The 27,924-nt window shown below is 39.2% G+C and overlaps 1 protein-coding gene across 1 annotated transcript in view; it reads left to right on the top strand.

The window, feature by feature from the left end:
- The window catches only part of ST8SIA6 (ST8 alpha-N-acetyl-neuraminide alpha-2,8-sialyltransferase 6), a 131,781-nt gene extending 115,006 nt beyond the window's left edge, over positions 1 to 16,775 (top strand). The window contains exons 5-8 of the mRNA XM_040645363.1: positions 7,916 to 8,060; positions 11,758 to 11,870; positions 14,396 to 14,488; positions 16,307 to 16,775. Coding sequence (XP_040501297.1) covers positions 7,916 to 8,060; positions 11,758 to 11,870; positions 14,396 to 14,488; positions 16,307 to 16,775 — 820 coding nt within the window. The remainder of the gene's footprint in view (positions 1 to 7,915; positions 8,061 to 11,757; positions 11,871 to 14,395; positions 14,489 to 16,306) is intronic.
- Positions 16,776 to 27,924: the final 11,149 nt, after the last annotated feature.

The following is a 27,924-nucleotide window of genomic DNA, read 5'->3' on the forward strand; positions in this document are numbered from 1 at the left end:
TACATGATTTTGAGGAAACGTGAGAGCTCCTAGAAGACTAGTTGGGAGGTGTGATCGTTGATGACAAAGTTATGGCACAGTGTGGTGTTGACTTCTAGCTTCCTCTCCTGTGATAAGAATCCATCTTCCCTCCTTGGTGGAACTGTCTAGCAGGGGATTTATGACAGCTGAGCTCTTTCAGGCACTGTTTGCCGAGTGTCTGCGGCTCAAGGCAGCCTGTTTGGGGATAGATGTCATAACCTGCTACCCTTCAAATGTACCCTTGTAAGCTTTTTTATTCCTTCCTTCCTAGATCATATACTCCACGAAGACAGAGACTGTGTTGGTTTTATTCACCAGCGTGTAGACAGTGCATCTCAGTAACTACGTAGGTGCTAAGTAAATAGGAATGAATACGTGATATGTGACCTACTTACCTCTTATAAGCCTGGACTGTCCTCAACTATAAAATGAATCAACTCTACCTGTCTTGCCGGGTTATTGTAGGGCTTGCTGAGATACTATATGTGAAACATTTAGCACATAGTGAGAATGCACTAAATGTTTGATATTGTTATTAGTGGTCAATCAGTGAATTATATGAGGTAGGGTAGGAACAGAAGAAAGGTCAAAAAAAGGGAGACATCAACAGGAAAGAGGCAGGCCCAAGCATCTTGTGGTTTGGGGGATGGAAAAGAAATGTGACTGTTTGAGAACCGATTAGGATGGCAAATAAGTTTCTGGAAGTTGTGCAGGCACTTAGGTTTTAAAACTCCTTTTCCTCAGACCCTCATTAGAATCTTAGAGAATGAATCTCAGAGGAAGGTAGCTCTTCATTAATACTTAGACAGTGCCTGTACCCTCTGTCTCACCCTACCTGTCCCCCATCTTATTAAAGAGTTTTGGGGAGTTTGATAACCAGCGAGCTCTGAGCTGGGGCAGTTAGGTTATTAGTATTCAGAGAGTACTCTAGAGCCCCGTGCAAGGTCAGCCTGAGGCGCTCATTAACATCTCATGGAAATCCAGGTAACGTCCCAGTTAGAACTGAAGAAGAATTTTGACCCGAGACCTGAAACGAATAGGAAAAACAAAATGAACAAACAAAAAAATAACAATAAAACTCCAGGGAGACACTCAGTACCTGCACTGTGAAAGAAAAAGGAATTTCTGCAATTTTAAGAAAAGTCCCTTTCTCAGAAGTGTATCTGCTGGACCAACTGTGATGCAAAGGTGATTTGCACATTTTCCGATACCGTCTTGAGAGGTTAAGGCTAAAAGTGTTAAGCCCGATGCTGTCAGGACCAACCTGCTTCTTGAGAGTTAAGCACTTTTGAAAGTATGTAAATTCTTTTCAGTTCTGGAACTTCCTGTGGTACAAAGCGACCCGGTTCTTTCCTGGGCACAGAGGGGAGTATCTTTGCTTTTGGAAACTGGATTGCGTGGAGGAAGTTGCCGAAGGTACGACACAGCATGCGTGAGATCATCATCAAGCCGGGGCTTTCTTTTCCCTTTGACGCTGGGGCACGTTGGCTTGGACCACTTGGACCTTGATCCCATGGGGGACCCTGGATGTCACATAATACAAGAGCCTTGAACGCCTCAGTTACGTGTAAGGTTTGAAGCATGTATATGTAAATTTCTTGCTGCCCTGGAGTTGTGAATGGGCGGGTCTTCAGTGAAGTGCTACCAACATTATTGTGGGAAGCACTGTGTTGTGGTGCCGTGATGGAAAGCATCCTGAAGGCAGAAGCTCAGATGAGAGTACTACCCTCCAGTTACAACCTACTCTAGTGTAAATTGCAGAGAATTGAATGTCAAAAGACAGGGGCATTTACAACCTGGGTGCCTTGGTCAAGTCACTTAACCTCTCTCAACTCCAGTTTTCTCATCTCTGAAATGGGAATCATCTTTTGCGGCAATCTGGTGGCCATGGGAATCAGATGACATATGGGTCTGAAAATGCTCTGGGACGTGTGTGGTGCTTTACACGTGTGTGGTTTGTGCGTGCTGACCTGGTTATTTACTATTGCGGAATGTGGAACGACACATTACAGACAATGGAGGTGTCCTGGTAAGAGCGTGCTCTGTAGTGTCTTAGTCAGTTTCGGCTCTTCTAACAAAGTACCATGGACCAGGTGGCTAGTAAACAGCAGACATTTATTTCTCCTGGTTCTGGAGGCTGGCAGTCTGAGGTCAGGGTGCCAGCAAGGTTGAGTTCTGGTTCTCTTCCTGCTTGCACACTGAGAGCCTTCCTGCGTCCTCATGTGGCAGAGCGCAGAGAGGGGAAGCAGGCTTTCCGAGGACCCTTAGACGGGCACTCATCCATCACAAGGGCTCCACCATCATAACCTCATTTAACCCTCATCGCCTCCCAAAGGCCCCATATCCTAACACCATCACGTTGGGGGGAGGTGGCTAGTATGTCTACACGGGAGTTGAGGGAGAACACAAATGTTTAATCCATGATATTCTGCCCACAGTCCCCCAAAATTCATGTCCTTCTCATATGCAAAATGAATCCATTCTGTCCCAACAGCGCCCAAAGTCTTTACTAGTTCCAACATCAACTCTAAAGTCCAAAGTCTCCTCTAAATATCCTCTAAATCAGATATGGGTGAGTTCGAGGTACATTTTACCCTGAAGCAAAATTCCTCTCCAACTGTGAATCTGTGAAACCAGACAAGTCAAGTGCTTCCTAAATACTCTGGTGGGACAGACATAGGATAGGCATTCCCATTCCAAGAGGGAGAACTAGGAAAGGAGAGGATGACAGGTCCCAAGCAAGTACAAAACTTAGCAAGACAACCATCATGAGCTCTCAAGCTCAAGATAATCCTCTCACTCAGGGTGCTGCCCTCCAGGCCCATTGGGGTGGGGTCCTGCCCCCATGCTCTGCGGGCAAGGACTGTGTCCCCTAGTGATCCCACTCCCCCACAGCTTTGAGCAGAGGCCATCTAGCCTATTGAAAGCAGTCTTCTTGAAACCAAGGACACATCCCTCATAGCCTGAATCACCTTTGGGCTCATCCTTGACTTATCTAGAAGAACAGTGCATGTTTGCAGCCAAATAGCTCCATGGTCCCATCCTGTAAAATCTCAGTCCAACAGCCTTCCTTTGCTCCTTGCTGTCTCCTTCCTCTTCCGTTCCAACTGGTAGTTTTCCTACTGGGTGGCTGATTAAGTCTGTGGTTCACAACCACACTAATCTCCTTATCAAACAGATGCTTGGCCACACTCTTACTGTTCTCTCCTGAACACGCTTTCTCTTTTTTTGCAATGTGGACGGGCTGAGAATTTTCCAGATCTTTAAGTCCTGCTTCCTTTTGACTATAATTCTGTCTTCAAGTCATCTCTCTCTTCTTGCATTTACGATAAGCAGGCATGAGGAACTAAGCTGCCCCCGCAATATTTTGCTTAGAAATCTCCTCAGTTAAATACCCAGTTTCAGCCCCTACCTTCCACAAGATGTTAGAGCTCAAACACAATTCAAAGCCAAGTTCTTTGCCGCTTTATAACAAGGATCGCCTTTTCTCCGTTGTCCTTTCATAGTGACATGTTCCTCATTTCCATCTGAGACCTCATCAGAATGGCCCTTGCGTAACTTCCATATATCTATCTTATGATTACTTAGCTATTGTCTAAGAAGATGGAAGCTTTGTCTACAGCTCTCCTCTTTTCTTCCTGAGCTCTTGACAGAATCGCCTTTAAAATTCTGTTCATGGAACTCTAAGCCTTTTCTAGCATGAGCCTTAAAAGTCTTCCCACTATCCAGTTCCTAACCGTTTGTACATTTTTAGATATTTGTTGCAGCAGCACTCCCCGCCCCTTCTTGGTACCAGTATCTGTATTGGGGTTTTCTAGAGAAACAGAACCAATAGGATATATCTAGAGATATAGAAAGAGATTTATTTTGAGGGATTGGCTCACACAGTTACGGAAGCTGAGAAGTCCCATTGTCTGCTGTCTGCAAATTGGAGACCCAAGAAAGATGATGGTGTCATTCCAGTCCACACCTGAAGTCCTGAGAACTAGAGAAGCCAATGGTGTGAGTTCCAGTCCAAGTTACAGGGGCCCAAGAACTGGGGGAGAGGGTGTGGGAGTGTAAGTTCTCATTTGAGTCTGAACATCTGAGAACCAGGAGCACCAGTGTCCAACAACAAGGCAAGTTGGATGTCCCAGCTCCAGCAGAGAGCCAATTTGCCTTCACACGTCTTTTCTTGTACTTAGGCCATCAACAGATTGGACAATGCCCACCTGCGCTGGACAGGATGACCTTCTTTACTCGGTCCAGCAATTCAAGTGCTCGTCTCTTCTGGACACACCCTCACAAACCCAGAAATAGTGTTTTATCAGCTGTCTTGGCATTAACTTGGCCCAAATTGACATGTAAAGTTAACCATCACATACCAGTAGTGTCCATTTTTATTTTAATGTTTCCTGCTCTTTTTACACAAGAAGGGGGAAAGTGTTCTGTGTGCCCATTATTGTGAACACACCTAGTTGACTTTAGAGTCACCAAAGATCAGAAGCGACTCTGTTTAGGGATGATGGGAAATGGGATACCAGAGATAAAATTCCATTTTGTTCTGTTTGTATTAAGCACCTCAGCTTGATACAGACACTGGCTGTTACAGGGGTGTCTACCACATGGATGAGCTGGGAAGTGACAACATAAATTTGTAATTATGCCACTGAATATAAAGCCTTAAAAAGTCCGTTGGATAATTATTCTGATATTTTTCCTGGGAGGCTATTATGAGTGATAAGGTGTTTCACATTGATTTTTGATAGTGATTTTTTTTTAAGTGCAAAGGCAATGTCTAAACCAATTCTTTTTTTTTTTAAGATTTTATTTATTTATTTGACAGAGATAGAGACAGCCAGCGAGAGAGGGAACACAGGCAGGGGGAGTGGGAGAGGAAGAAGCAGACTCATAGCGGAGGAGCCTGATGTGGGGCTCGATCCCATAACGCTGGGATCACGCCCTGAGCCGAAGGCAGACGCTTAACTGCTATGCCACCCAGGTGCCCAGTCTAAACCAATTCTGACACATGCATACAGTGGAGTACTACTCAGCAATGAAAAAGAGTGGACTACTGATACACACAGCAGCACAGATGAATCGTAAGAGCATTTATGCTGAGAGAAAGTTGTCTTACACAAAAGCATACATACTATAGGATTCTGTTTATGTGGATTCTAGAACAGGCAAAGATAATCTTTGATAAAAACTAATCACAAAAATGCTCGTCTAGAGGTAGGGGAGGGCTGGGGACAGGCTAGGAAGGGACATGAGAGAATTCTCTAGGCGGTTGGCAGTATTCTGTATGTATCTTGATAGGAGATTGGAGTACAAGGGTATGTACATTTTTTCAAAACTCCTCAAATGTGCTTATGATTTTATTTTATGTAAATTCTACCCAAAAGTATAAACAAAATGATGATATACATGTTGAGGTGTTCAGGACTGAAGTGTACTGATCTATGTATTGACCTTGAATTGTAATCACCACCACAACAAAAATGGATTGATGGACGCACAGTAAGGCAAATGTAAAAAGTTAATGGTAAGATCTACCTGGCTAGTTATTCAAATACTCGTCCAATTCTTCGCATTTTCCTGTAGGTTTGGAAATGTTATAATACAATGTTAAGAATGTAATTTCAGAAAAAATTAGTAATATAAAAAACTAGTAATATAAAAAAACACAAAGGGCACAGCAGTTAGTGTTTTTTGGTGATGCAATAGTCTTTTAAATACTGAATACCCTTAGAGAAATCAAGCTACTTGTCAAAGGTAAATGAGAATATATTCCATTACCTTTGTTCAAAGTGTTGCATAAAAGAGACATTTAAAATGATAAACACATAAGGATTTCTGAATTTGAAATATGCCACATTGAATTGTTATGAGATAAATTTGTAATTAAAAAACTACTTAGTATCATGTTTTTGACTACATGTCATTCCATTTTCAATTTTTCCTTTTGTGAATCTCCATGAACTGTCTTTAAGACACGGTAGGTTCTGAAATCCAAAGAGGGATAATAAGCAGGTGATAGAATTCAATTAAGAAGAATGTACTATTTTAATGATATAAATTAACTGATAAGTATTGTTGAAAATATTGATTTTAGGGTACAAATAACATCACAGCACTGACTTTTCATGCCCTGAGAATTATTGAAATTTGGGAAGACTGGACTATAATTCAAAATGACCGTGAGAGATTAGAGCGTTGTATTTTTTCAGAAAGACGAAATTCAGTAGGAACTTGTACAAACAAGGTCAGGACCAAAACCAATAAATGGGGAAGGACCAGTTATGAATCTAGGATGTCAGCAACGAGCATGTCAGCCATGTTCACTGAATATTCACTGTCCTTTGTGCTACAATTGGATCCAGCTTTGGTACATATTTTTTTTTCTTTTTTAAGTTTTTATTTAAATTCCAGTTAGTTAACATATAGTGTAATATTAGTTTCAGTAGAAGAATTTTGTGATTTACCACTTACAATACCCAGTGCTCATCACAAGTGCCCCCCTTAATCCCTATCACCCATTTAACCCATCCCCCCACCCACCTCCCTTCCAGCAAACTTCTGTTCTCTGTAGTTAAAAGTCTGTTTGATAGGTATTTTTAACTTTTATGGAGAAATAAGTAAAGGTTTAAAGTGGAACAAGATGACTAAAATAATGAAAAATTGGTCTTAGGAGGAAAATCTGAGAGAAGAGGAACTTTTCTCAATGCTTCCAGATTGATAAGGTTCACGTTCCCCCTTGATTATTACCATTTTCAATTACATGAAGGATTCTTATGGAGAGATTCTATGAAAAACGAACAAGGGAAATGGATTTAAGTTAAGAGATAGCTGAGTTGTGCAAATGGAAGGATCTCTTGACTTCAAGGTTGATTAAACTCTGGAATAATTATGAAGTGATGCTGTGGATTCGGCGTCCCTGGAGAATTATGTAAACAAAATAGAAATTCGGAGTGGATCTAGATTGACCCGTCAGTGGTTGGGGCGAGCCTTGATGATCCCTGGAAGGACCTACCTGGGTCTACGCTCTATTAATAATGTTTCACTCCACAGTAAGAGTTTTGAAACAGTGCTTGATACTAAATTACATTCTTTCTGTAAGGAATGGCAACTCTAAATTCACTTCACTCAGAAATTCCCTGTGTTAATTTACAGCAGTGTGAGGGTAGATAGCAATACTATATTGTATACTTGAAATTTGCTAAAGGGGTAAATATCAATATTCTCACCACACAACACCCCCCCCACACACACACACAAATGAAAAGAAAAGAAAACAGTGGAAATTATGTGAGGTGTTGGATATGTCAATTAGCTTGATTGTGCTGCTGATTATTCCACAATGTATAAACACAGCAAAATGTGAAGTTGAACACCTTACATATAAATAATTTGTGCTTGTGAATTATATCAGTAAAGCTAGAGACGGATCACTGTATTGAATGATTCTTCTTTTCATTGGACTTGTCCCCTAGTAAATGACTACATGTTGCTTTGGTGACAATTTGTAACACTGTTCTTAATTTAGTTTCTCTACTTTATAATTATTATAAAATAATGCAGTATATCCTGTCATTTTTCTCTTTAATGTTACAACATTATCATTAGGAGGACATTTTTATGTGTGAACCATTATGTTCAGTGTTTTCTGTTGGTGAGAGGGTCCCTCCCTGAGCGTAAGTATGTTTCACATTCTCCGCTCTTTGATCCTGCTGGGTTATCATTCCACCATCCAGTCCAGTCAGGGTGGCAAGAGATAAAAATGTCATCTTTGCGAACCATTTCTCTTCTTTCTGAAAGTCAATATGGCAAAATCCTCTTGCATTTTCCACTGTAGCCTCTATTTCTGGTTTCTTAAGCTCGTTCCGTGGTTCACTTTTATTCTTACCCTTCACAGAGCAAAACTTGCGTCCTGTTGTGATGCTGCTCAAAACTTCATTGTTTCTCAGAATAACACTCCAGCTGGGACCAACATGAGTTATGAGGTGGAAAGCAAAAACGAAATCCTAATTAGAGAGAACATTTTTAATATGTTTCCAGTGGTGAGTAAAGATTTGTGTGGCTTATTTGTGTCACCGTTCCAGGTGACTTTTCTCCCACGTTATGTTGTAACTTATACTAATGGAGGCGTTAACTTAGAATTAAAATACCATACGTTGTTCTGATGTGAACGATGGTGATAGGGGTCCATTTTAAAAAGGCAATTTTGAATGCAAGTGGCTCTGCAGGGAATGGTATTTGTATCTTACGTGATAAGCTCTCTGAGTCCTTGAGTCTTCATGACTCATCCTTGCATGAGATGAGCTCCTTGGGCTTTCTACATAGTAGTTACTGGGGCTTGGGAAGAGGACCATTTTTCACCTGGAATAAGATCCTTCCAGTTGTCAGTTTTGGTGACTGAATCAATTCCTTCACAAAGAACCATGGGTTTATGTGGCTAATCTTTGGGAAGTAAAGATGTTAAGAATTTGTGGTGAGTGGGAGCGCCTGGGTGGTGCAGTCGGTTAAGCATCCGACTTTGGTTTCAACTCAGGTCGTGATCTCAGGGTCGTGAGATCGAGCCCCACATCGGGCTCCACGCTCAGGGAGGAGTCGGCTTCAGATTCTCTCTCCCTCTTCCTGTGCTCTCCCTCTCTAAAATAAATAAATAAATCTTAAAAAAAAAAAAAGAAAAGAATTTGTGGTCAGTGAACATAACCACACATTCAAGGATTTCTGTGTGGTATGTTCATTGATGTATCCCAAGCTCCAGAACATTCCCCGGTGCATATATGCATTCATTACACATTCATTAAATAAACTAATGAGTAATGATAGTGTCATTACAAGAAGAAACTTCTTTTATATAAATCCAAACTTGGGGAGAATTTTTGTCATGAAGAACATCCCATCGCTTATAAACATACACTCTCGGTCATCTTTTCATGATTTGATTAAAAGCAATTAAGCTAAGTCAGTATGGTCAAAAACGGGATGACCTTATATAGGCAGTTTACCAACCGTAGAATATTCAGTTCTTGCAATTAATTCCCTTTTGTTGGACCTTTGACTTCTTTCAGCTAATTTATTGGTCATGTAAGTTGTTCCAGTTTTTCTTTGACTATTATAATTCAAAGGAACACTAAATGGCTGGGAATGATTGAAAAATGAATAGAAAATGATAGAGAAAAAATATTACAAATTTTCTGGAAGGAAAGGGGGACCAAAAATCACCCATAAAGCATTCTAAAAATGCCCTCATGATGCGTTGAAATTACCAATAATCAAAAAGATAATAAGTACAGAATATTTATATTCCCAATCAAAGAAGACCTGGGAGAGTTTCGCAATGAGCAACTCTTTCAGCCTTGCAATTTTTTTCTAGTGTTTTCCTTGCTTTAGACTGACCAGAACAGAGCAGCAGGGATTTTTTGGCTTCTAATTGGCACCTTGAAAAGAATAACCTGGGCTTGGTAATTCTGTATGCAATTACCAACAGCATCCATTTCCCAAATTTGCACTGATTTTTCAAAATTGGGGCAGGGGGGTCTGCGGGGAGGTAGTTCTGAAGTCAGTACAGTAACAGTTGCAAAACAAGGCTACTTTTCTGTGTTGCTTCAACACTCCCTCTCTGTGGAGGAGGCAGCTAAGGGAGCTGGCCTCCTTCCCGCCCTGCTTCCTGCGTCCCCACCCTCCCTGTTCTGTTCTGCTAGAAAACTGGGGGGCACGCAGATCACAATAGATACTTTTGATGAATGTCCTGAAGTCATTTCCTCCAAACACTTTGCTAAGATACTTGAAAGAAAACAAAGTTGGTTTTCGACCAGAGGGAGAAATGAGCAGGCCTTGCTCAACATAGCACAAATTTTCCACTTTCTTAGGAGCTTTATTTTAGGAAACATTGGAGTTTGTAACTCAGAGGTTACTCTTACTGAATATGAGATCCCCAGGCATATGGGCTTTTTCCCCCCAGTTGACCAAGAAACCAGAGAAAACTTGTGTTATTTTGAGTGCTGAATTGAAGACATGTTTCCTTCAGTCATCTTTTCTGTCGTATACCCGTAAGAGTATATTTGTATTCTATCCAGTCTGTAAAATTCAGGATTTATCAGGACACCATTTAGTAAACACGGGTTGGAGACCTCTTAAGCTAAAAGTCCAGCAGAGTTGAAATCACCTGAGGTATTTGGGAACCATTAACTTCAGGCATTGCAGATACAAAGGGAACTATGCTACATAATTAAAATAACATTGTATTCATTGAATGTGAGAAGCTGGGGAATGTGATAAGAAGAGCGCGACCTCTTTCAGGGGTTTGAACCCCAGCTCTGACACTTGCTAGCCATTACTTAAACCCATACTTTTATTTCCCGTCTGTAAAATGCTCAGAAGGATCACATGTGTTAATAAGTCAGGCCCTTGGAACAGCGTCTCTCGTATAATAAGCACAAAAATGATTCTTAATTGTTAGAGACAAACCTAGACATGCTCTCTCTGCTTGTTGGCCTCTCCCAGGTGGAGCCTAAGGAGCACCTGACGGTCACAGGGATTCGGGAGTCCTGTGGGCTTCTCAGAACCACACTGGCGCTGAGGTGTTGCCATTGGTGCTGGTGCGCTGGCTCTGGGCAGCAGGCCGCCCTGATTCGTAGCGTGGGCCAGTTTTAGCGGTGTACGTGCCCCCGGTGCGGCTGATTTGCATTTACTAGTGGCTTCACAGCAGTTCACAGATTTCCTGAATATTTCCCAGTTGGCTCTACAACCTGGTCCAAGTGGGTCCCAGCTCAGCACTGGAGGTTTTTTCCAGGGCAGGCCATTGGGCCAGCAAGCATTACTGAAACATCACTGCGTACGTCACAACATGCAGGGTCTATGGTGAAAGATGAGGGGAAGCTAGAAGTCATAAACACACTCTCTGCCCTTGAGGACCTCCCCTCAAATTCTAAAGACAAAAGAGGTGAATCAGGACAATGTCACAGTGGAGTCTGAGCTGGGCCCCCTTGGTGCTGCTCAGGGTCATGGCATGACTTCAGGGAAAGTGACCGGCAAAGAAGTGCACTGTTGAATGGAGAAGTTATGTTTCAGACCGGGAAAGACTTGGGAAAAGGGGGAAATCTTCTGGGGTAGACAAGTCGGGTCCTTGGAGGAAATATAAAAGATTCGGGCCTTGGAAATTCATTTGAAATATGTCAGCACAGAGTTAGTAGGTGTCCCGGCAGCACCGGGGCTGGTCATTTGCAGAGACGTCAGGCATAAATCTCATGTCATCACTGAACCCGAAGGTCTGTTTAAGAAGCACAGGGAACTTCCACTAAATTAGCTATTAATTTTATGCCCAAGAAGAGAGGATTTCGTGATACTTTCTAATTGCTTTATTTCCTCTATTTTGCTGCAAACTTTCCTGTTTGTTGGAAAGGCCCAATGTGGGATTTTGCCTGGTCTAATGTTATGTGCTGAATTATGTGATGTAAGATACATTGAGTTACATTTTATAAACAAATGTATTATATTTTAGATTATTACACTGTAGTGTATATGATACATTGGATATTCCTCTCAAGAGAAATGAAATGCAGGTTTACAGGATTTTTCTATTATGTCATAGGCTGATCAACATGCTGTAGCTTCACTACCTCTGTTTTCTTTCCTTGCTGTTCTTTCCTTAGCATGGATAAAAACTTAAGCTGCTCGAATTAAGCTGATGATGTTTATGATTCTGAAACTAGAGATATTTCGTGATAGTTTTTCACTTTCTCCTGCTAGTCTCAGCCTTTCATGGAGTACCCCTACAATGAGTGTGCAGTGGTTGGAAACGGGGGAATTCTGAATAAGTCTCTTTGCGGAGCTGAAATAGACAAATCCGACTTTGTTTTTAGGTAAGAGCTGTCAGATTGGTTGGTTTCCTTGAAACCAAAGGTCATTTGGATATTTTAAAGGGATGCTGTAAAGCTACTCCATGTAAATTTTGACCTTTGAGCTGTGTTGCTTAAGTCTACAAATTATCTAGGTAGCATTTCCTGAAGTGTTAAATGGATCACGAGTTCCTCAGAATGTTAATACCAGAAGGATAAAACGGTGCTATGCACTTGCAGAAACTCTGCTTGAAATCATGGTGAAAGAGGGTCTTCACTGCAGGACTTGTCAGAGCCTTCAGTGTATTGATACCATGGCTCCCTCAGAAGGACTCTGGAGAACATTTCCCAGGTTCACCTGGAAAAAAGAAAAAATGTGTGTGTGTGTGTGTGTGTGTGTGCATACAGAGCATTTCAAGAAACTTGTTCTCAGATAATACTCAAGAAAATGCTGACCTAAGCACTGTGTTGCCATGCAACATCATTGTTTAGTCTTCTGGCTTGAAATTTAAAAAAGAAATTGTGGAGCTTCTAAATTCTGATCTTTTAAAGTGTTTGTATCTCAGTAGCAGCTAGCTTGCAAACAGAAGCAAAAGCGGTTTCTCCGTGAGCCTGTGCTGATAAGCCAAGGCTCAGAGTTTCTGCACTTTCAGAATATGATGGAAAGATGATTCATCCCTGTGAGGATGGATTTCAATTGAAATGCACCTTTTTAAAAAGTAAGTCGAAATCTGTTTCTTCCTATTTCAGGGGCACTGATTTCATACATCAGAGGAGAGCCTTTGATCCTTATTGATGTAATGCTGCCCTTTTTTAGCAACTAAAAAGGCAGGATTTTCAGTCAGTAGCTCCCTTCCCCCATCCCACTGCTTTACTTGAATCTCATTTTAAGTTTTCAATGCTACAGGTAATGACAGAACAATAGACCCGACAGTCCAGCAGGTCATTGAACGTGCTCCTCATGATTCGTGTTAAAATGACCGATACCTGAATGATTTAGCCATTGAGTTAAAGCACTCGCTATGAAACAGCCATAATGAAGCTAAATAATTCTTCTTGTAATAGACTTTTTATAGACTTAAACCTCTCAAACCATCTGTGGGGAATATAACAGCTACCCATCCATTTTACCTTACTACACAAAATACAAGTTGAGGTTTAAAAAAGAAAAACAAACATCTCAGCAGCTACTTCTTTTGAACTCTACAGTAAGCGTGCCTGTTCTAGATCCTACTTTTGCTGCCAGGGCTGTTTCTGAGACAGAGTTCCCTGTGAAGTGAGTCTTCCAGGCTGAAAGGCCAAATGAGGGCTTAGATGTGGTCATGGGCATTGAAATTGATTTAAATGTTAAGCGTGTAGTCATTTTGGATATACATGTTCAGAGATTTATAATAGTCTGGAGACTGCTTATTATTGTTTGCTTTTCATTTCAAAAGTTTGGGAACTACTAGTTAAGTGGGGAAGGAACCAACAGAGGTGATGAATGGTTTTACCAACTACCACTGTATGTATACGACACTCCGTATTTCCCCTTGGAGTCTCCTATGATACTCTATTGGAAATCACCTTTGATTTTAAAAAGCATATGGGACTGTATTAGAAAGTAGATTAGTTATTACAGGATGTCCATTAATGAGGGCATTTCTGTATTATCTGTGATTGATCTTTATTTTTTGCAAGGTGCCGTATCTAATTATTTTCTGACATATTTTTTTTACCAGTGAGAGATGTACATGGTCCATTTGATTTTATGTTTCATAGAGTGTGGAATGCTGTTTCAACCTCAGTCCCTGCAGAACATGTCAACTTGAAACAGCTTTCCTTAGGACCCACTCAGTGATGCTCCCTTTGTATGTAGCTTTAAAGAAATGGTCTACTTGAAATTCTGTAAACAATACTTGGGGAGTCATAACCAACTTTCCCTTTTTTGTGAAAGGAATATAATTACTCAAAATTACAATTCTTGATCTGTTTTGAGTACTAAAAACAAATTAGTACTCAAAAGAGAAAGAGAACATTTATATGAAAACATCATTATAGGAACATTAGGGTTTTATTTATTAACAGCATAATTTGCTAGAAAAACTATCCATGTGGGAATCAGGAGATTTTAAGGGTTTTTTTTTCAATATGGTCTTTGCTTCTGGCAGACTCTGTCACCTTAATTGCAATGCCTCAATTTTTCTTAAAAATCTGTAAATTGATGATCAACCCTTGTGGGAATATAATCAATAGAAATAATAATTTTAACAAAAGGATTATGAACTCTTCAGAAGCTAGGCAAGGTAATTGTCATTTCTCGTTTTGATATGTTTAAGGGTCTTAATATTGAAAGCATTTATCAAATTTGTATATTTCATGCAATGTTGAAGTGCCAATTAAGAGTTGAGTACTTATTAAAGTTTTAAATGGTAATTGGATCAATTCAGAACTCCTTAACAGCCTTGATTTTCTCCAGTGAAATGACAGTGACATATGTGTGCATGTATATGTATGAGCTTTTTGTATAAGTTGCATTTTGAGAATACTTTTTTTTTTTCACATTTCAGGTGTAACCTTCCCCCAATCACAGGAAATGTTAGTAAAGATGTTGGCAGTAAAACCAATGTTGTGACTGTAAATCCCAGTATCATAAAACTAAAGTAAGTACCTCCAACTTACATAACTGTTTGAGAACATTTATTTTATTGTTTAACATGTTTCTTAGTTTGAACACTAATCTTGTTGCTGAAATGACTTGCAGTACAGCTGGAATTACTTTTGGGGAGGAGATAGAAGAATATATTCATAATTTTTTACTTTCTCTCAAGATTGTAGCTCACAAGAGGTATGACCAATTGTACCTCTCTTTTTTTTTTTAAAGAAAACCATTTTAATTTATTTTAAACCCTTTATTTTTATTTTTTAAAGTAATCTCTACACCCAATGTGGGGCTCAAACTTACAGCCCTGAGATCAAGAGTTGTACGCTCTGGGGCGCCTGGGTGGCACAGTGGTTGAGCGTCTGCCTTGGGCTCAGGGCGTGATCCCGGCGTTGTGGGATCGAGCCCCACATCAGGCTCCTCTGCTGTGAGCCTGCTTCTTCCTCTCCCACTCCCCCTGCTTGTGTTCCCTCTCTTGCTGGCTGTCTCTATCTCTGTTGAATAAATAAATAAAATCTTTAAAAAAAAAAAAAAAAAGAGTTGTACGCTCTACCACTGAGCCAGCCAGGCACCCCACCAATAGTACATCTAATGTCATAAGCTGAACATTACTAATCAAGTGAAAACCGATTTATCTCTTCATCTAACAATAGTTAAGTTACTTTTGAGAATTTTCTTTCAGAATTTTAGCATTACTCTTTTATCTTGGGAGCAGCTTCCTGATAAAACAGTTTATTTAGAAACTTCGGAAAATGAGCCTCAGGAGAACCTGCCCCCCCATTTTTTTTTTTTTTTTTTACTATGGATAGTTTATTACCAAAAATAATTCCTATATTACAATTTTTATTGTAGCCACTACAAAGTGTTCCTGGTTAATAAAAATCCCGTACATAGTTTAACTCCATTGGGTTTTTTTTTTTTTTTTAAGATTTTATTTATTTGAGAGAGAGAGAGAGCTTGAGCAGGGGAGAGGGAGAAGCAGTCTCCGTGCTGAGCTGGGAGCCCAACATGGGACTTGATCCCAGGATCCTGAGATCATGACCTGAGCCAAAGGCAGATGCTTAACCGACTGAGCCACCCAGGCACCCCTACTCCATTGTTTTCATCAAAATTCACTAATAATCATTATTAATAAAATACACAATTAAAGTATATACTCATATAGTTCTAGTGTCTCTTAAGATAATGTGAAATATTGTACCTGCATCCCAAATCATGCATACTAGTATATTTACTAAAGTATTATTTAAATCAAACACACAGAGCTATCACAATACATAGGGGAAATTTAAAATGCGTGTGTGTGTGTGTGTGTGTGTGTGTATGAATATAAGTATTTTAGGTTCTTTCAAGGAAACTTATTTTGTGATCACATTCACATATACAAAAAGATACACGGATCACAGGTGTACAGCTCAATGAGTTTTTTTAATGTATAGGCATTTTAAGAGTGTCCTGTGTTTGGGAAAACATCAGTTATTATCAATTTGAAAGGTATTTCTGTACCAAAAAGCTACCTTAGAGAAAAAAATTACTGAGTTGGAAGATAAAATAATATAAGAAATACGTGTCCAGTAAGGATACAGCCCGGTAAGAAAATATAAATGAAAGCCTTGGGACACCACGAAGGAGAGATGAAGACCTTAGCCTTGATATTTACAGGAAGCTTACTTGTACTTGGACTGAGTCCACGGTTTGTCTCCTATATACAACAGTGATATAAATGGTTCAATGGCTTGGCCAGTGGTAAATTCAGCCTTATGTAACCAAAACTGCTACTTTGATTATAATGATGATGATTTTTTTTTTAATTTGGCAGATATGGGAACTTAAGGAAAAAGAAAGAAATATTTCTGGAGGACATTGCAACCTATGGAGACGCATTCCTTCTTCTGCCAGCGTTTTCTTTCAGGGCCAACACGATTGCCTCTTTCAAAGTGTACGACACCCTAAAGGAGTCTCGTGCAAGACAGAAGGTTCTATTTTTCCATCCCAAGTACCTGAGAAATCTTGCCCTTTTCTGGAGAACTGAAGGCGTGACGGAGTTTCGCCTGTCCTCTGGCTTGATGATCACAAGCGTGGCAGTTGAGCTGTGTGAGCACGTGAAGCTGTATGGATTTTGGCCCTTCTCTAGAACGGTTAAAGACACACCTGTCAGCCATCATTACTACGACAACAACTTACCTAAACGCGGTTTCCATGAGATGCCTAAAGAATATAGACAAATTCTCCAACTTCACTTGAAAGGAATCCTCAAATTACAATTTAGCAAATGTGAAATAGCCTAAGCATAGTGTCTTAAAATGGGAATAGTTTTAATAGAATGCTGTAGGTGAGTAACGGTATTTCCCAACACTAAAAGCAGTGGGTGTAGGGCATGATAGGAAGAGCCCCGAAACTTGGTTCGATCAAAGCTCCCCACTAAGCTTGCAACCTCAGCAGTTCATGCAGTTGTCCCAATCTTCAGTTTCCCTCTGTGTAAAATGGGGACCATGATATCTAACTCTATCTAATAATCTATGAAAACTCTTGGCAAAGGATTTGGCATAAGGTAGGAATTCCATGAATATTTCCTTGTTGCTCTCTAGAACAGCCGTTTCCCCTCTCAGCAGACTGATAATAAGAGGCATGCTGTTTTGAAGACCCTTCCTGGAGAGAACTGCTGAATTGCCAGTTTTCATTGGGGTTCTTTCTCCAGCAGGCCTCTGTATTATCAATAATATCCTTCTCATCCTCCTTCCTGTCCGAAAGAGTGCATCTAAGATAATACAGCTAACCCTTTATGATTCAGGAATGAAATCCTCCTCTTGGGGTGGTAATGTGTCTGCTTCCGATTACCTTCACTAGGGTCATTCGCTGCAATGAGGTGTCTAGCTGGATTTAGGCCAACTGTTTTCCTTCTTTATTTACATTTTTAAATCACTCTTTATAATTTATATTAACTTCCTGCCTTACTCGTAAGCCTTTTCCACTCCCACTGATAGGATCTATTTTAAGAACATGAAGAGTTACAATACCCAGGTTTTCTTACCTGGTGTCTGTGGGGTCACACATTCAGTTTATTTGTTTATTTATTTTTAAGTTGTCAAACAGCTACTTCATGCCAGACCCTGTAGCAGGCTCTGTGAGAGGGACCTAAAGGTGACCGAGTCCTGCAGGAGGAAAAGGATATGCGTATGACCAACCATGATACAGTATGATAGATGTTATTATGACAGCTGTGAAGAAAGTACTATGAGGAACACAGGCAGGAATATTTCAGTCTATTTCAGTGAAGAGGCAATTGCCGAATAAAACCTAGAAAGTGAGCAAGGTTTTAACAAATAGTATTCTAGGTAGACGGAATATGGTAGGGGAAAAAAGCGGTCCCCTTGATTCTGATTCACCAAAATGAGGATATTTGAAGGTAAATCATGGTCTTTGCCCCAAGAACTGTCCCTTGAGGAGAGGTTGTAATGCGTGAGGACAGTGTCTTGGGCCCACCTCTGAAACGGGAGTCATAGCGACCTGACAGATTTCACAGGAAAGCGGTAAGGATTAAAAACAAACCAACAGTCAATTCTCATAAGGAAAGGTGTATATTTACATGAGAAATAGGACTAATAATTTAAAAATCAATATCAAATAAAGCTTCAGTGGTATTGAATATTACCATTTTCACAGCACTCCCTTCATTATGATGATACCTGTTAACATAGGTCATTGCTTCACCTACTGAATAAGTTCTTTGACTTAGCTAAGTAACTACATTCCTACTTTGGCCGCTTGTCTTTGTACCATCACCAGGAGGGCAGAAATCGGGGTGGAACTGACTTGTCAGCATGCTGAATTAATTACAAATATCATTCTGAATTCTTACCTTAGCTGGATGATTGTTTTACTAAATGTTCCCTTTTAAGACCATTCTGCTGTCAGTCGCTAATTTTGGCAGAGTGCCTCGTTCCTTTCATTGTGGCTGACATTTTTTTATGCCATTCTTTGTTCACGTTTTATTCTCCTATAGCAGGTAAAACCTATTAGCTCCATAAATTGCTTTAAAGTTCATATATAAATGTTATCCAAAAGGAGCAAGCTTTTAGTTACATGAAGTCTAATTTATTTATCTTTCTTTCTGTGCTGATGAATGAGTGGCTGTTTTCTACTGCTACTAATGGATTTAATTTGTTTTTAAAACTCTGCTAGCAGTGTTAGTGATGTCTATCATGTTACTAATGGTGGGTTATTAAAAATAGAACACTCTAATATTTTATAGTTGGTAAAATGCTTCCCTTAAAATGTCTTCTGCAGAGTAGAAACAAACTTTCCTTTTTGGTGATATTGGAAATATATGATTAAAGAGTAAAAATAATAGAATATACTGAAATCAATCATCAAATATACAATATGGAGATTTTATATGTTGTTTTAATAAAAATTATATATGATTAGGACAGAACTTAAGTTTTTCCCCTTATAACTTCCTCTTTTAACTTCAGAAATTTTCTCTAGAATATCAAAATAGAATCTTTAATGTCACCGTTAACAGATTTCAGAAGTATTCGAAATGGTTTGTGTTGGTTCACAAACTTCTCGGGAACTTCCCAGGTGTAATCTAAAACCACTCCCTGTACACGGAGCACAGCGAGAGACCAAAGAAAGAGGTAGGCCACTCCAGATTTGGTAGGTGGCAGTTGGAATAAGCAGGGAACCTTGCATATGAGATTGTCTTGGGGGGGCTGCAAGACTAGCAGATCTCCACATTTGTCCGGTAAACCTAAAAGTTTATGTAGAGGTCTTAACTGGGTTCAGATATGGTTATTGTCCAGATGGTCTCAACACCACATCACTGTCTCAAGGGTACATCCTTGGGGCAGCTTCTGGAATCAGGGAAGGCAAATAGAATGCATATGCCAGGGACAGGGGAGGGAGTAAGGAGCCTCCATTTGCTAGGTTCTAGCTCACAGGTCAACCGCTGTCATATCCTCTCAACGATCTCCCCCAACACTGTGAGATCAAGAAACAGTGTCCTAGTGATACTCATGTTCCAGTAAAAGTTCAGTAGAAAAAAAGAGTTGCAGAGAAAATGCTAGGAGAAAATGTTGAAATTTTGCAACAATCCCAGCCAGGGTCACCTGTTAACCAGAAGTCTTTGGTGGAGAAGAACATGTGCGTTCTATGTATCTCTTTACCAAGTTAATCTGTGACTGTTGTGAAATCTGTGGGAGGCCTCGTTCATATCCTAATATTTCCTCCTTGGCAGAGGACAGCCTTCCACATGTCCCATTATGATGTATCAATAATGTCCTTTTGTTCCAAAGGAGAATTTTTTAAACTTTCTAAAATACAATAGAATATACGTTTTGATAATATAACATACCAGCTATTTGAGTTGTAAATCATAAGCCACAGTTCTTTTTGTTCTAGAATGGTAAATTATTACAAGTTTTACACCAAGATTAAAACAAAAATCAAAACTATGAATTCCATCTTACAGATTCATAATTATCCACCACATCTGACTGTGACACTCTTAAGAATCTGTGGGCATAATGAGTATTGCTTAAATGTTGATGGATTGGATTTGATCTTCTGCTCTTAAACTTGAAGTGCATCCACGGGCATTGAAAACAGAAAGTCTGAGTACTGGTGCTAGATAGTATGAAACTTTAGTTGGGACTCCAGCTCAAAATACCACATGTCACCAGTTTCTAGGGGAAATACTAGCTTGCTTGATTCTATTTTTTACTTGTTGTTCAGCATCCCTGGGCAATGTAAGCAAATAGCAAGATTCTAAAATAATTTTCATCTAAATCTGAGGGTAAGGCAAAAATGTTCATTTAAGCATACAACCCTTGCTGCTGTCCCTGGAAGGACTCAATGAACAGTTGCTTAGAGTTTAGCATTATACAGTATAATAGTCCTTGAAGTCTCTGATTTTTTTTCTCCTCACAAAAGGGAAAGGCAAATAGATCATGACTCTCATGAAAGAAGATTTCCTTCTGCATGTAAATATGTGGGCTCCCAGCCAGGTAAGCAGCCAAGGACTTTTTTTTTTGGAGGACTTTCTGTGTATAGAATACTGAATTAAGCCATAAATCACACCTGTTTGAGGCTAGGTTTCTTCTTGCTTACAAAAAAATGTACCAGCTCAGTACTATATCATGTCATGCATCCTAAATCATTCCATGAATTTCAGGAAACTTTGGAAAAATTGGAAAATCTTAGAGATAACAGATCTGCTCACATCCTAAATAGCTACTTTAGAAGTACAGTTAAGATGCAATGTGTAGTATAGTTACAACTTTCAAAACATTTTATTTATGTAACATGACATGAAAATACATTGTTATGCCAGTAAACACTGAAGGAGTTGCAGAGAGTCACATGTAATAGCTAAGGCACTTAACCTAATAAGAAGAAATAGTAAAGAAATAGACTTATTCTTACTTTATTTTTGATTTTTAAAAAATCCACTGGGTAATTTCTCTTTGCTTATGACATCAAAAGCCTGACTCCATAGTGAAACTCACAATTCCCCTCCTGAAGATGGATGAACAAGAATAGCTCTCTTGACCATCTTCTCTTACCTGGGTCATCAGTCTTCTAAGAGCATTCTTCTTTTTATCAGGAAAATGTGAATGATACATGATAAAGATACATTGCTTACATAATGGAGAAAAGATATTATTTTCACATATTTTTTCTGTCCCTCTTCCTTCTCCCTTTTCAGGGACACCAGTTAGCCCACACGAAACTTCTTGAAATTTGTTCTCTAGATCACTGACTCTCTGTTCATTTGTTCGTTCTTCCTTTTTTTTCTTTCATTTTTGGATAGTTTCTATTCCTATATCTTCAACTCGACTAATATTTTCTTTTCTAGTGTCTAATCTGGTGTCAATCCCATCCAATATGTTTTTCATTTCAAACATTGTAGACGTTCGATTTGTGCTTTTTTATATCTTCTGTGTCTGCGTTTAACATGCTTGTTCACTCCTCTACCTTCTTGAACATGTGGAATATACTTACAACCCTTTCAGTGTCCTTTTTAATTAATTCCGTCATCTGTGTAATTCCTGAATCTGTTTCCACTGCTAGATTTTTCTCCTCAGTATGAGTTGTATTTTCCTGATTCTTTGAAAGTCTGGGAATTTTTTACTGAATGCCAGATATTGTGAATTTTACTTTGGTGGCTGTTGAATATTTTAGTGTTCCTAAAAATATGTGAAGATTTGTTCTGGGCAAAATTAAAGTGACTTGTAAACAGTTCATTCTTTTTCGAGGCTTACTTTTAGTCTTTGTTAGTTAAAACCATAGCAGCGCTTACTCTAGGGTAAATTTTTTCTCCGACTGAGACAATACCCTTACAAGTGTCCTACTGAGAGCCCCATGAATTACAAGATTTTCTTTTCTGTCTGGGCAGAACATGAATTATTCTATCCTCTTTAGCTTTGGGGAGTTGTTTTATCTGCTCCTTTTGGGTGATTTTTTCCCCCAGATTTAGGCATTTTCCTTACATATGCTGGTCAATACTCAGCTGAAGGCTAGAGGAGATTTCTCTCTATAAAGCCCTCTCCACTCTGGATCTACATGGGCATTCCCTGACTCCTAATTCTACTCGGAGAGACCACGGGACTCTGCTTGAGCTCCCCCTCCCTGTGCTTTGGCCTGGCAACCATCTAAGCAGTAAGCTAGGGCAACTGTGGGACTCTACTAGCCTGGGTCCTTTTTCTCAAGGATTACCTTCCTGAGTTGCCTAGTGTTCAATGTCTGCAAACCACTGTTTCATATATTTCGTTTGTCAGTTTTTACTTGTTTTAGACAGGAGGTTAAATCTAGTCCCTGCTACTCTACCTTATCCAGAAGGAGAAATTCCCCTATGATTTGATTTTTGTAGTGTTTGTCACCTGTCTTTTCTTGGGGTTGCTGGAAATATCTTCTAGAAATTTCCTTTGCCCATCTGAAATTTGAGACTGTTTTTTTTTTTTAAAACTCCAAGTTCCGTGATAGACTACCAGAAGTCAGTGGGATCCCGTGGGACTCATTTTGTTGTAAGAATATAGTAAAAATATTTTATAAAGTGCTTGCTGTACACTTGGCACCTGTACAAGAACTTGGCTTACATGATTTCATCTTATTTAAACCCAAATCTATGGGGTAGATTTGATTATCTCTATTTTTATATATGAGAAAACCAGCTAAGAGAGGCTAAGAAACTTGCCCAAGGTTATATAGCATACATGCGTCAAAACCGAGTTTCAAATTCAGGTTGTATGCCTAAAGCTCGTGTGCTTCATCAATATTTTATTCTCTCTTTAGTGTTATCATTGTGCATGTTTTGCTCTGTGTAGAAAAATAACATTATCTAAAATGTTTAAATTTTAGAATTATAGCCTCATCACTTTGGGTTTTTATTTTTTTAGTTGTCTTAGTCCTCTTGGTAAGTTCCAAATTTTAACTTTTCTAAATTAAGGAATGATGATTCAAGCTTGCACAATACATTTTTATATATCTTACTATATTCGCTTTAAAGTTTAATTAATTTTGGAAGTTTCCAATATGTTGTATTCTCCTGAGTTCTTTTTGAAATGAGCATTTAATGGGATAGATTAATTTCTTTTCTCAGGCTGATTCTATTTTATTTGCTTTAAGGTGTTTGTGTGTGTGTGTGTGTGTGTGTGTGTGTGTGAGATATTCAATAAAATACCAATGCATTATTTTGTTCCTTGCCTTTTGAGGACCTCAAAGAGATTTGAAATCCTTGCTTCAGCTGTTACAGAGTATTCTTTGGAGACTAATCTCACCAATCTCATCTGATATGGAAATGTGAGCAATCAGAAATCAAGGCTGTTAAAGATTTGCCAAAGATCATTCTGAGCCAAGTTAATAGCAAGTACTCAGTGTGCCAGGCAACCAGCAAACCTGATACTGTTTATTGAAAGCTCCTTTGCACCAAGCACTGTGCATAATGTTTTATGTGTATTATGAATTCTTGCAAGACCGCAATGTAGCTGTCAATCTTATTTTCTCATATGAGAAAATGACTCAGGAAGGTAAGAGTAACTTCAGCTGAAAATATTGAAAGCTCCATCAAACTGGCTTAAATTATGTAGAATTCTTGGCCACAGATCCAAAGTCCAAAACAGGGCAACCTAAGAACTTTGGTTCTGACTTCATTTCCCTGCAAGGGTTATAGTTAGGCTTTACTCTTTGTGTTGACTTCATCCTAAGCCTTGTGGTTGAACAAAAGCAGCACATACAGGCCTCACAAATGTACATCTGTACCTATCCAGAGAAGACAAGAGAGTCACTTCTTGATGCTATCCTAGAAGAAGGAGAAAGACCTCTCCCCAAAGCCCCATCAAACATTTCCTTCTTTCACGTTGGTTCACCTTGGCCACATGAACTTTCCTAAACCAGTCATTGGCAAAGGAAATATGGAGCCAACTTTTACAATTAATCCACCCCTGGGATAATAGGCTTCAAGGAGAATTAGTGTGTACCCGAACAAATTTAGGGCTCTGTTGAGAAGGAGGAAGGGAAGAAGAGACGTTGGGCAGATATCTAACCGTAACTGCTACAAGTAATTTTCCATGTCACTCACCTACTAAGGGATTGAACTGGAGTTTGAACCCAAGCAGTTCTGACTCCAAATTTTATGGTCTTTCTTGCAAACCCTGAGCTTTTTAGTGTGCCTCCCTGTTGATTATAGAGAAAACATGCTATGTGGCCTTTAAATTTTTTTTCCATAATGAGCTTTTTAGTGTGCCTCCCTGTTGATTATGGAGAAAACATGCTATGTGGCCTTTAAATTTTTTTTTTCCATAAAATTAGTGACTAGATATTAAATGCATTAACTCCAGAAGCAATTCTTATAGAAATGATGCCTTTTACATTTTCATTTTGGGCACTGATCCTTCTTTGGTAGTAATCAAAATGTAATATGTAGGATCCCATACTCTTATTTGTTTTACTTGTAAGACAGTGCCTTGATTAATTTTCATCAAATATGTGAAATGAAATGTTTGCTCATGTGTGAAGTCTTAGAAATAAGCTATTAAGACTTTTACCTTATAGTAGACTTTCTGGGCTTACTGATCTTTGAATAAACACAGTGATATTTTAACAACTTTTTCTTAAGTACCCAAAGCTGATGGCTTCCCAGAATGCTACCCTTCTCACTAGGTATTTACCCAAGTTGCTCTTCTGAGAATCATAAAATTCCCTGTATCTGAGCTGCACCATGCTAGCTCTGGTCGTAGAGGAATGGTCGGTCGTCTAGTAATAAACATCTCTGGAGAGAATGCTTCCTTCCAGTTTGCATCAATAAGGCAATAGTTTATCGAACATTCATGTCCTGTTTTACCCACACAGTCCACAAAGTTTATACCCTTTTATTCTCAGAAGTATCCATCGAAATACGTGTGATCCCCCAGTTCCTCTGAAATTAGAATTTCATAAACAGGATTCAGTGGGGCTGTCCCATATAACTCAGTCAAAAGCTTAAAGTTTGGGCTTTAAACACTCTTAGCCTGAGATGTAACGTTCCCACCTCTCTTGAGATGCATGAGTACAGTGGTACCTCGTCTCATTGGAGAACAAGTTATGAGGATTGGCTTGGATTTTGAATGTCCTTTGTCTCCACAGTGACTGGATTTTGTTTTCTGAATGAGTAGCTCTTGAAAGGGCACAGATTAGAAGGCTGTGTGGTCAGCTCCAGTCCTCCCCTCGTCCGTTCTATTACCAGCTTCTTTTTGGGGCTGTGAATACATTTAATCTCCTTTTCCTATGCTAAGAAATATGGATCGAGGTGTCTGCCCCACAGAATATCTTCACAGAGTAATACGTTCAATATAATAAAGGCAAAAGCAACTTATCATTTTCACGGTTGTAACATATTTAACTATTGTCAGTTTGTCAAAATATTCCAAATAGAATTAAAGTTAGACATTGAAGTTGTTAGGGTAATTATAGCTCTCAAGATCAGAAAAATAGTCCATTGTGTGAAAAATGGCATTGGTCCTAATTATAATGATGGTATCTACTTACTCAAGAGGAGGTGTTGATATTTATTTTCTCTGTTGATAAATATTTCTCCTACCACCAATGTCTCCTACCACGACACATTGATAATAGCCAATGACTTCACTGTCTCTAAATGACAAAAATAATGATTAACATTTTGACTGCCTTTAGAAAAGCTGAAGGAAACATTTGTTTTCTGTATTTTTGTCTCTCTTCTGTTTTTTGAGAAACTGCTAAAAATTCTACACTGTTTCTCAAGAAAATTTAACTTCAGGGAAATTCCCAGTCCATTCAGTTTCATTGAATAACTATCTTTGGATGTATATACTTGCTTTATAATTAAACAGAGCACTTCAATAATAGGCTGCTTTAGAAGGTTTGCATTTACAAAACCTGACGTAAGTAGAAAATAATTTTTCAGATTTGTCGTAAATTATTACTAGCTTCTTTTGAGTTTTGGATTATTTAGTTGAATTCTTTGAGGTTGTCACCAGTATTATTCTCATTTTGTAGACGAGAACATTGAAGTTTCAAAACAGCAAGGAACTTGAACCAGATTACGCAGCTGAGAAATGGAAGCTGGGAGATTTTTTAGAAACTTTTTATTTTTAAATATTTCAAACTTACAGAAAATTAACAAAAACAGTGTAATGAGTATCTGATCTATGCCTCTGTAGAATCAACTATTGATTTGAGGGTACAATGAAGATATCAGGGTCCTTTACCCTAAATTAGTTTGCACAATATAAGAACAAGGTTATTCTCTTATACCAGCGCAATATAATTAGTAAGGGATTTCAGAAAGCAAATTTTCTTCCCAACAGATGTGCTAGGTTGTTTCCCTAATCTGGACGAAGAACAAGACTGTTAGTTTCATATATAACCTTTGAGTCCGTGCATCGATTTTGTTCCTGAGAATCTTGTTTTCTAGTTTTTGCTGTCCTTTGGCATATTCGTAGTCACCCAGCAAGTGCTATTTTGAGTTGTCAATGAATGCAGTCTGAAAACAGTTCACAGAATTCTCATTATGATAACACATTTTGAGCCAGCTTCGTAACAGCCTGTGTGGCCTCTGGATAGAAATTAGGAAACGGAGTAAGAAATGATAGTCAGCAGGTCTCCTCTTCCACAGTATTATTCAATGAGTTACTGTGGTGACTCAGACAAAAACAGAATCCTTGGGTCTTCCAAAGTCTCTGATTTCTGTATACCTTAGGAAAACCTTAAGGTTGTTTATTTCGTTGCAAACTTCCTAAGGGTTATGAGTGAAGACCAGAAAGTTTATGGTTCCCCCATCTTCACGCCCCGGACTTCCAGCACAATGTCGAGACTGCCTTCAATACTTCCTTGAGCAGGGAACTCTGGAAGCGCCTCACTGCGTATTCTAAGGGAGTTTTCCTTTCCTCTTCATAACACATGTTGGAACCAATGAATTCTGACCTTCCTGACTTCATAAAATTTCCTGAGTTCAACCACGCACCTGCTAGCATTTTGTGATCTCTTCACACTGGCACCTTTGCAAGGCAAGATAAAAGCAAACCACCCGCTCTGCATTATTCCATCGCCAGTGACAAATCTGACTTTTAATTCACGTTCCTCAGTAGATAGACAGTAGCAGTGCACGTGTGATAGTAGACACTCGGAGGTACGACTTGTCAATCTCCGAGACCTAGGAGATTGCTCTTTTGTTTAATCATGAGCAGTGGGAAATGACATTTCTGACACTAAACATCGCTGCTGTCTTGCCTCAGACACTTCATATAATAGATTCCTGAGTAGACAGTGATATTCTAGTTTTGCTTTTCATCTAAGATCTCAAGGCTTAAAGCCGTACTATTCTTTAAGTTTCCAAAGTCTCCTCTCTGTATGTGATCCACCGAATTTCTGAGAATGACTCCCTCCCTCTGTTTCACCGTCTGCCAGGTGTCAGAAGAGGTGTTAGGGATTCGTGTTCTTTGGCTTTTATTGTCCTCATCACTGAAGTTCTTTATTTATTCCAAAAAAAAAAGCAAACCAGTGGAAAGCATTTTGTCCAAGATAAGAACAAACGAACCAGAAAAAGGACACTCTAACAGCAAAATATTACTTGAAATAATTTTAAATACAGCTAATTATTTCTTTAAGTTGCCTGAAAAACTTTTGGAAGTAGATGACTCTAAACTGTAAATAAATATTTTTTTCTTCAACATTAAATAATTTAAGAGCTTCAATTAGTCCAAACTTGAGGAAACGAACAATTGGAACTCTAGAAGAGAACATATTATTCCTTACTGTTAAAATTGTCTTCCTCTGAGGGCACCTGGGTAGCTCAGTTGGTTAAGCGGCTGCCTTCGGCTCAGGTCTTGATCCCAGGGATCAAGCCCCGAGTCGGTCCCTGTGCTCAGCAGGGAGTCTGCTTCTCCCTCTACCCCTGCCCGTGCTCACGCTCACTCTCAA

Source organism: Ursus maritimus, unplaced genomic scaffold (genome assembly GCF_017311325.1).
Source record: "Ursus maritimus isolate PB19 unplaced genomic scaffold, ASM1731132v1 scaffold_31, whole genome shotgun sequence".
Classification (NCBI taxonomy): domain Eukaryota; kingdom Metazoa; phylum Chordata; class Mammalia; order Carnivora; family Ursidae; genus Ursus; species Ursus maritimus.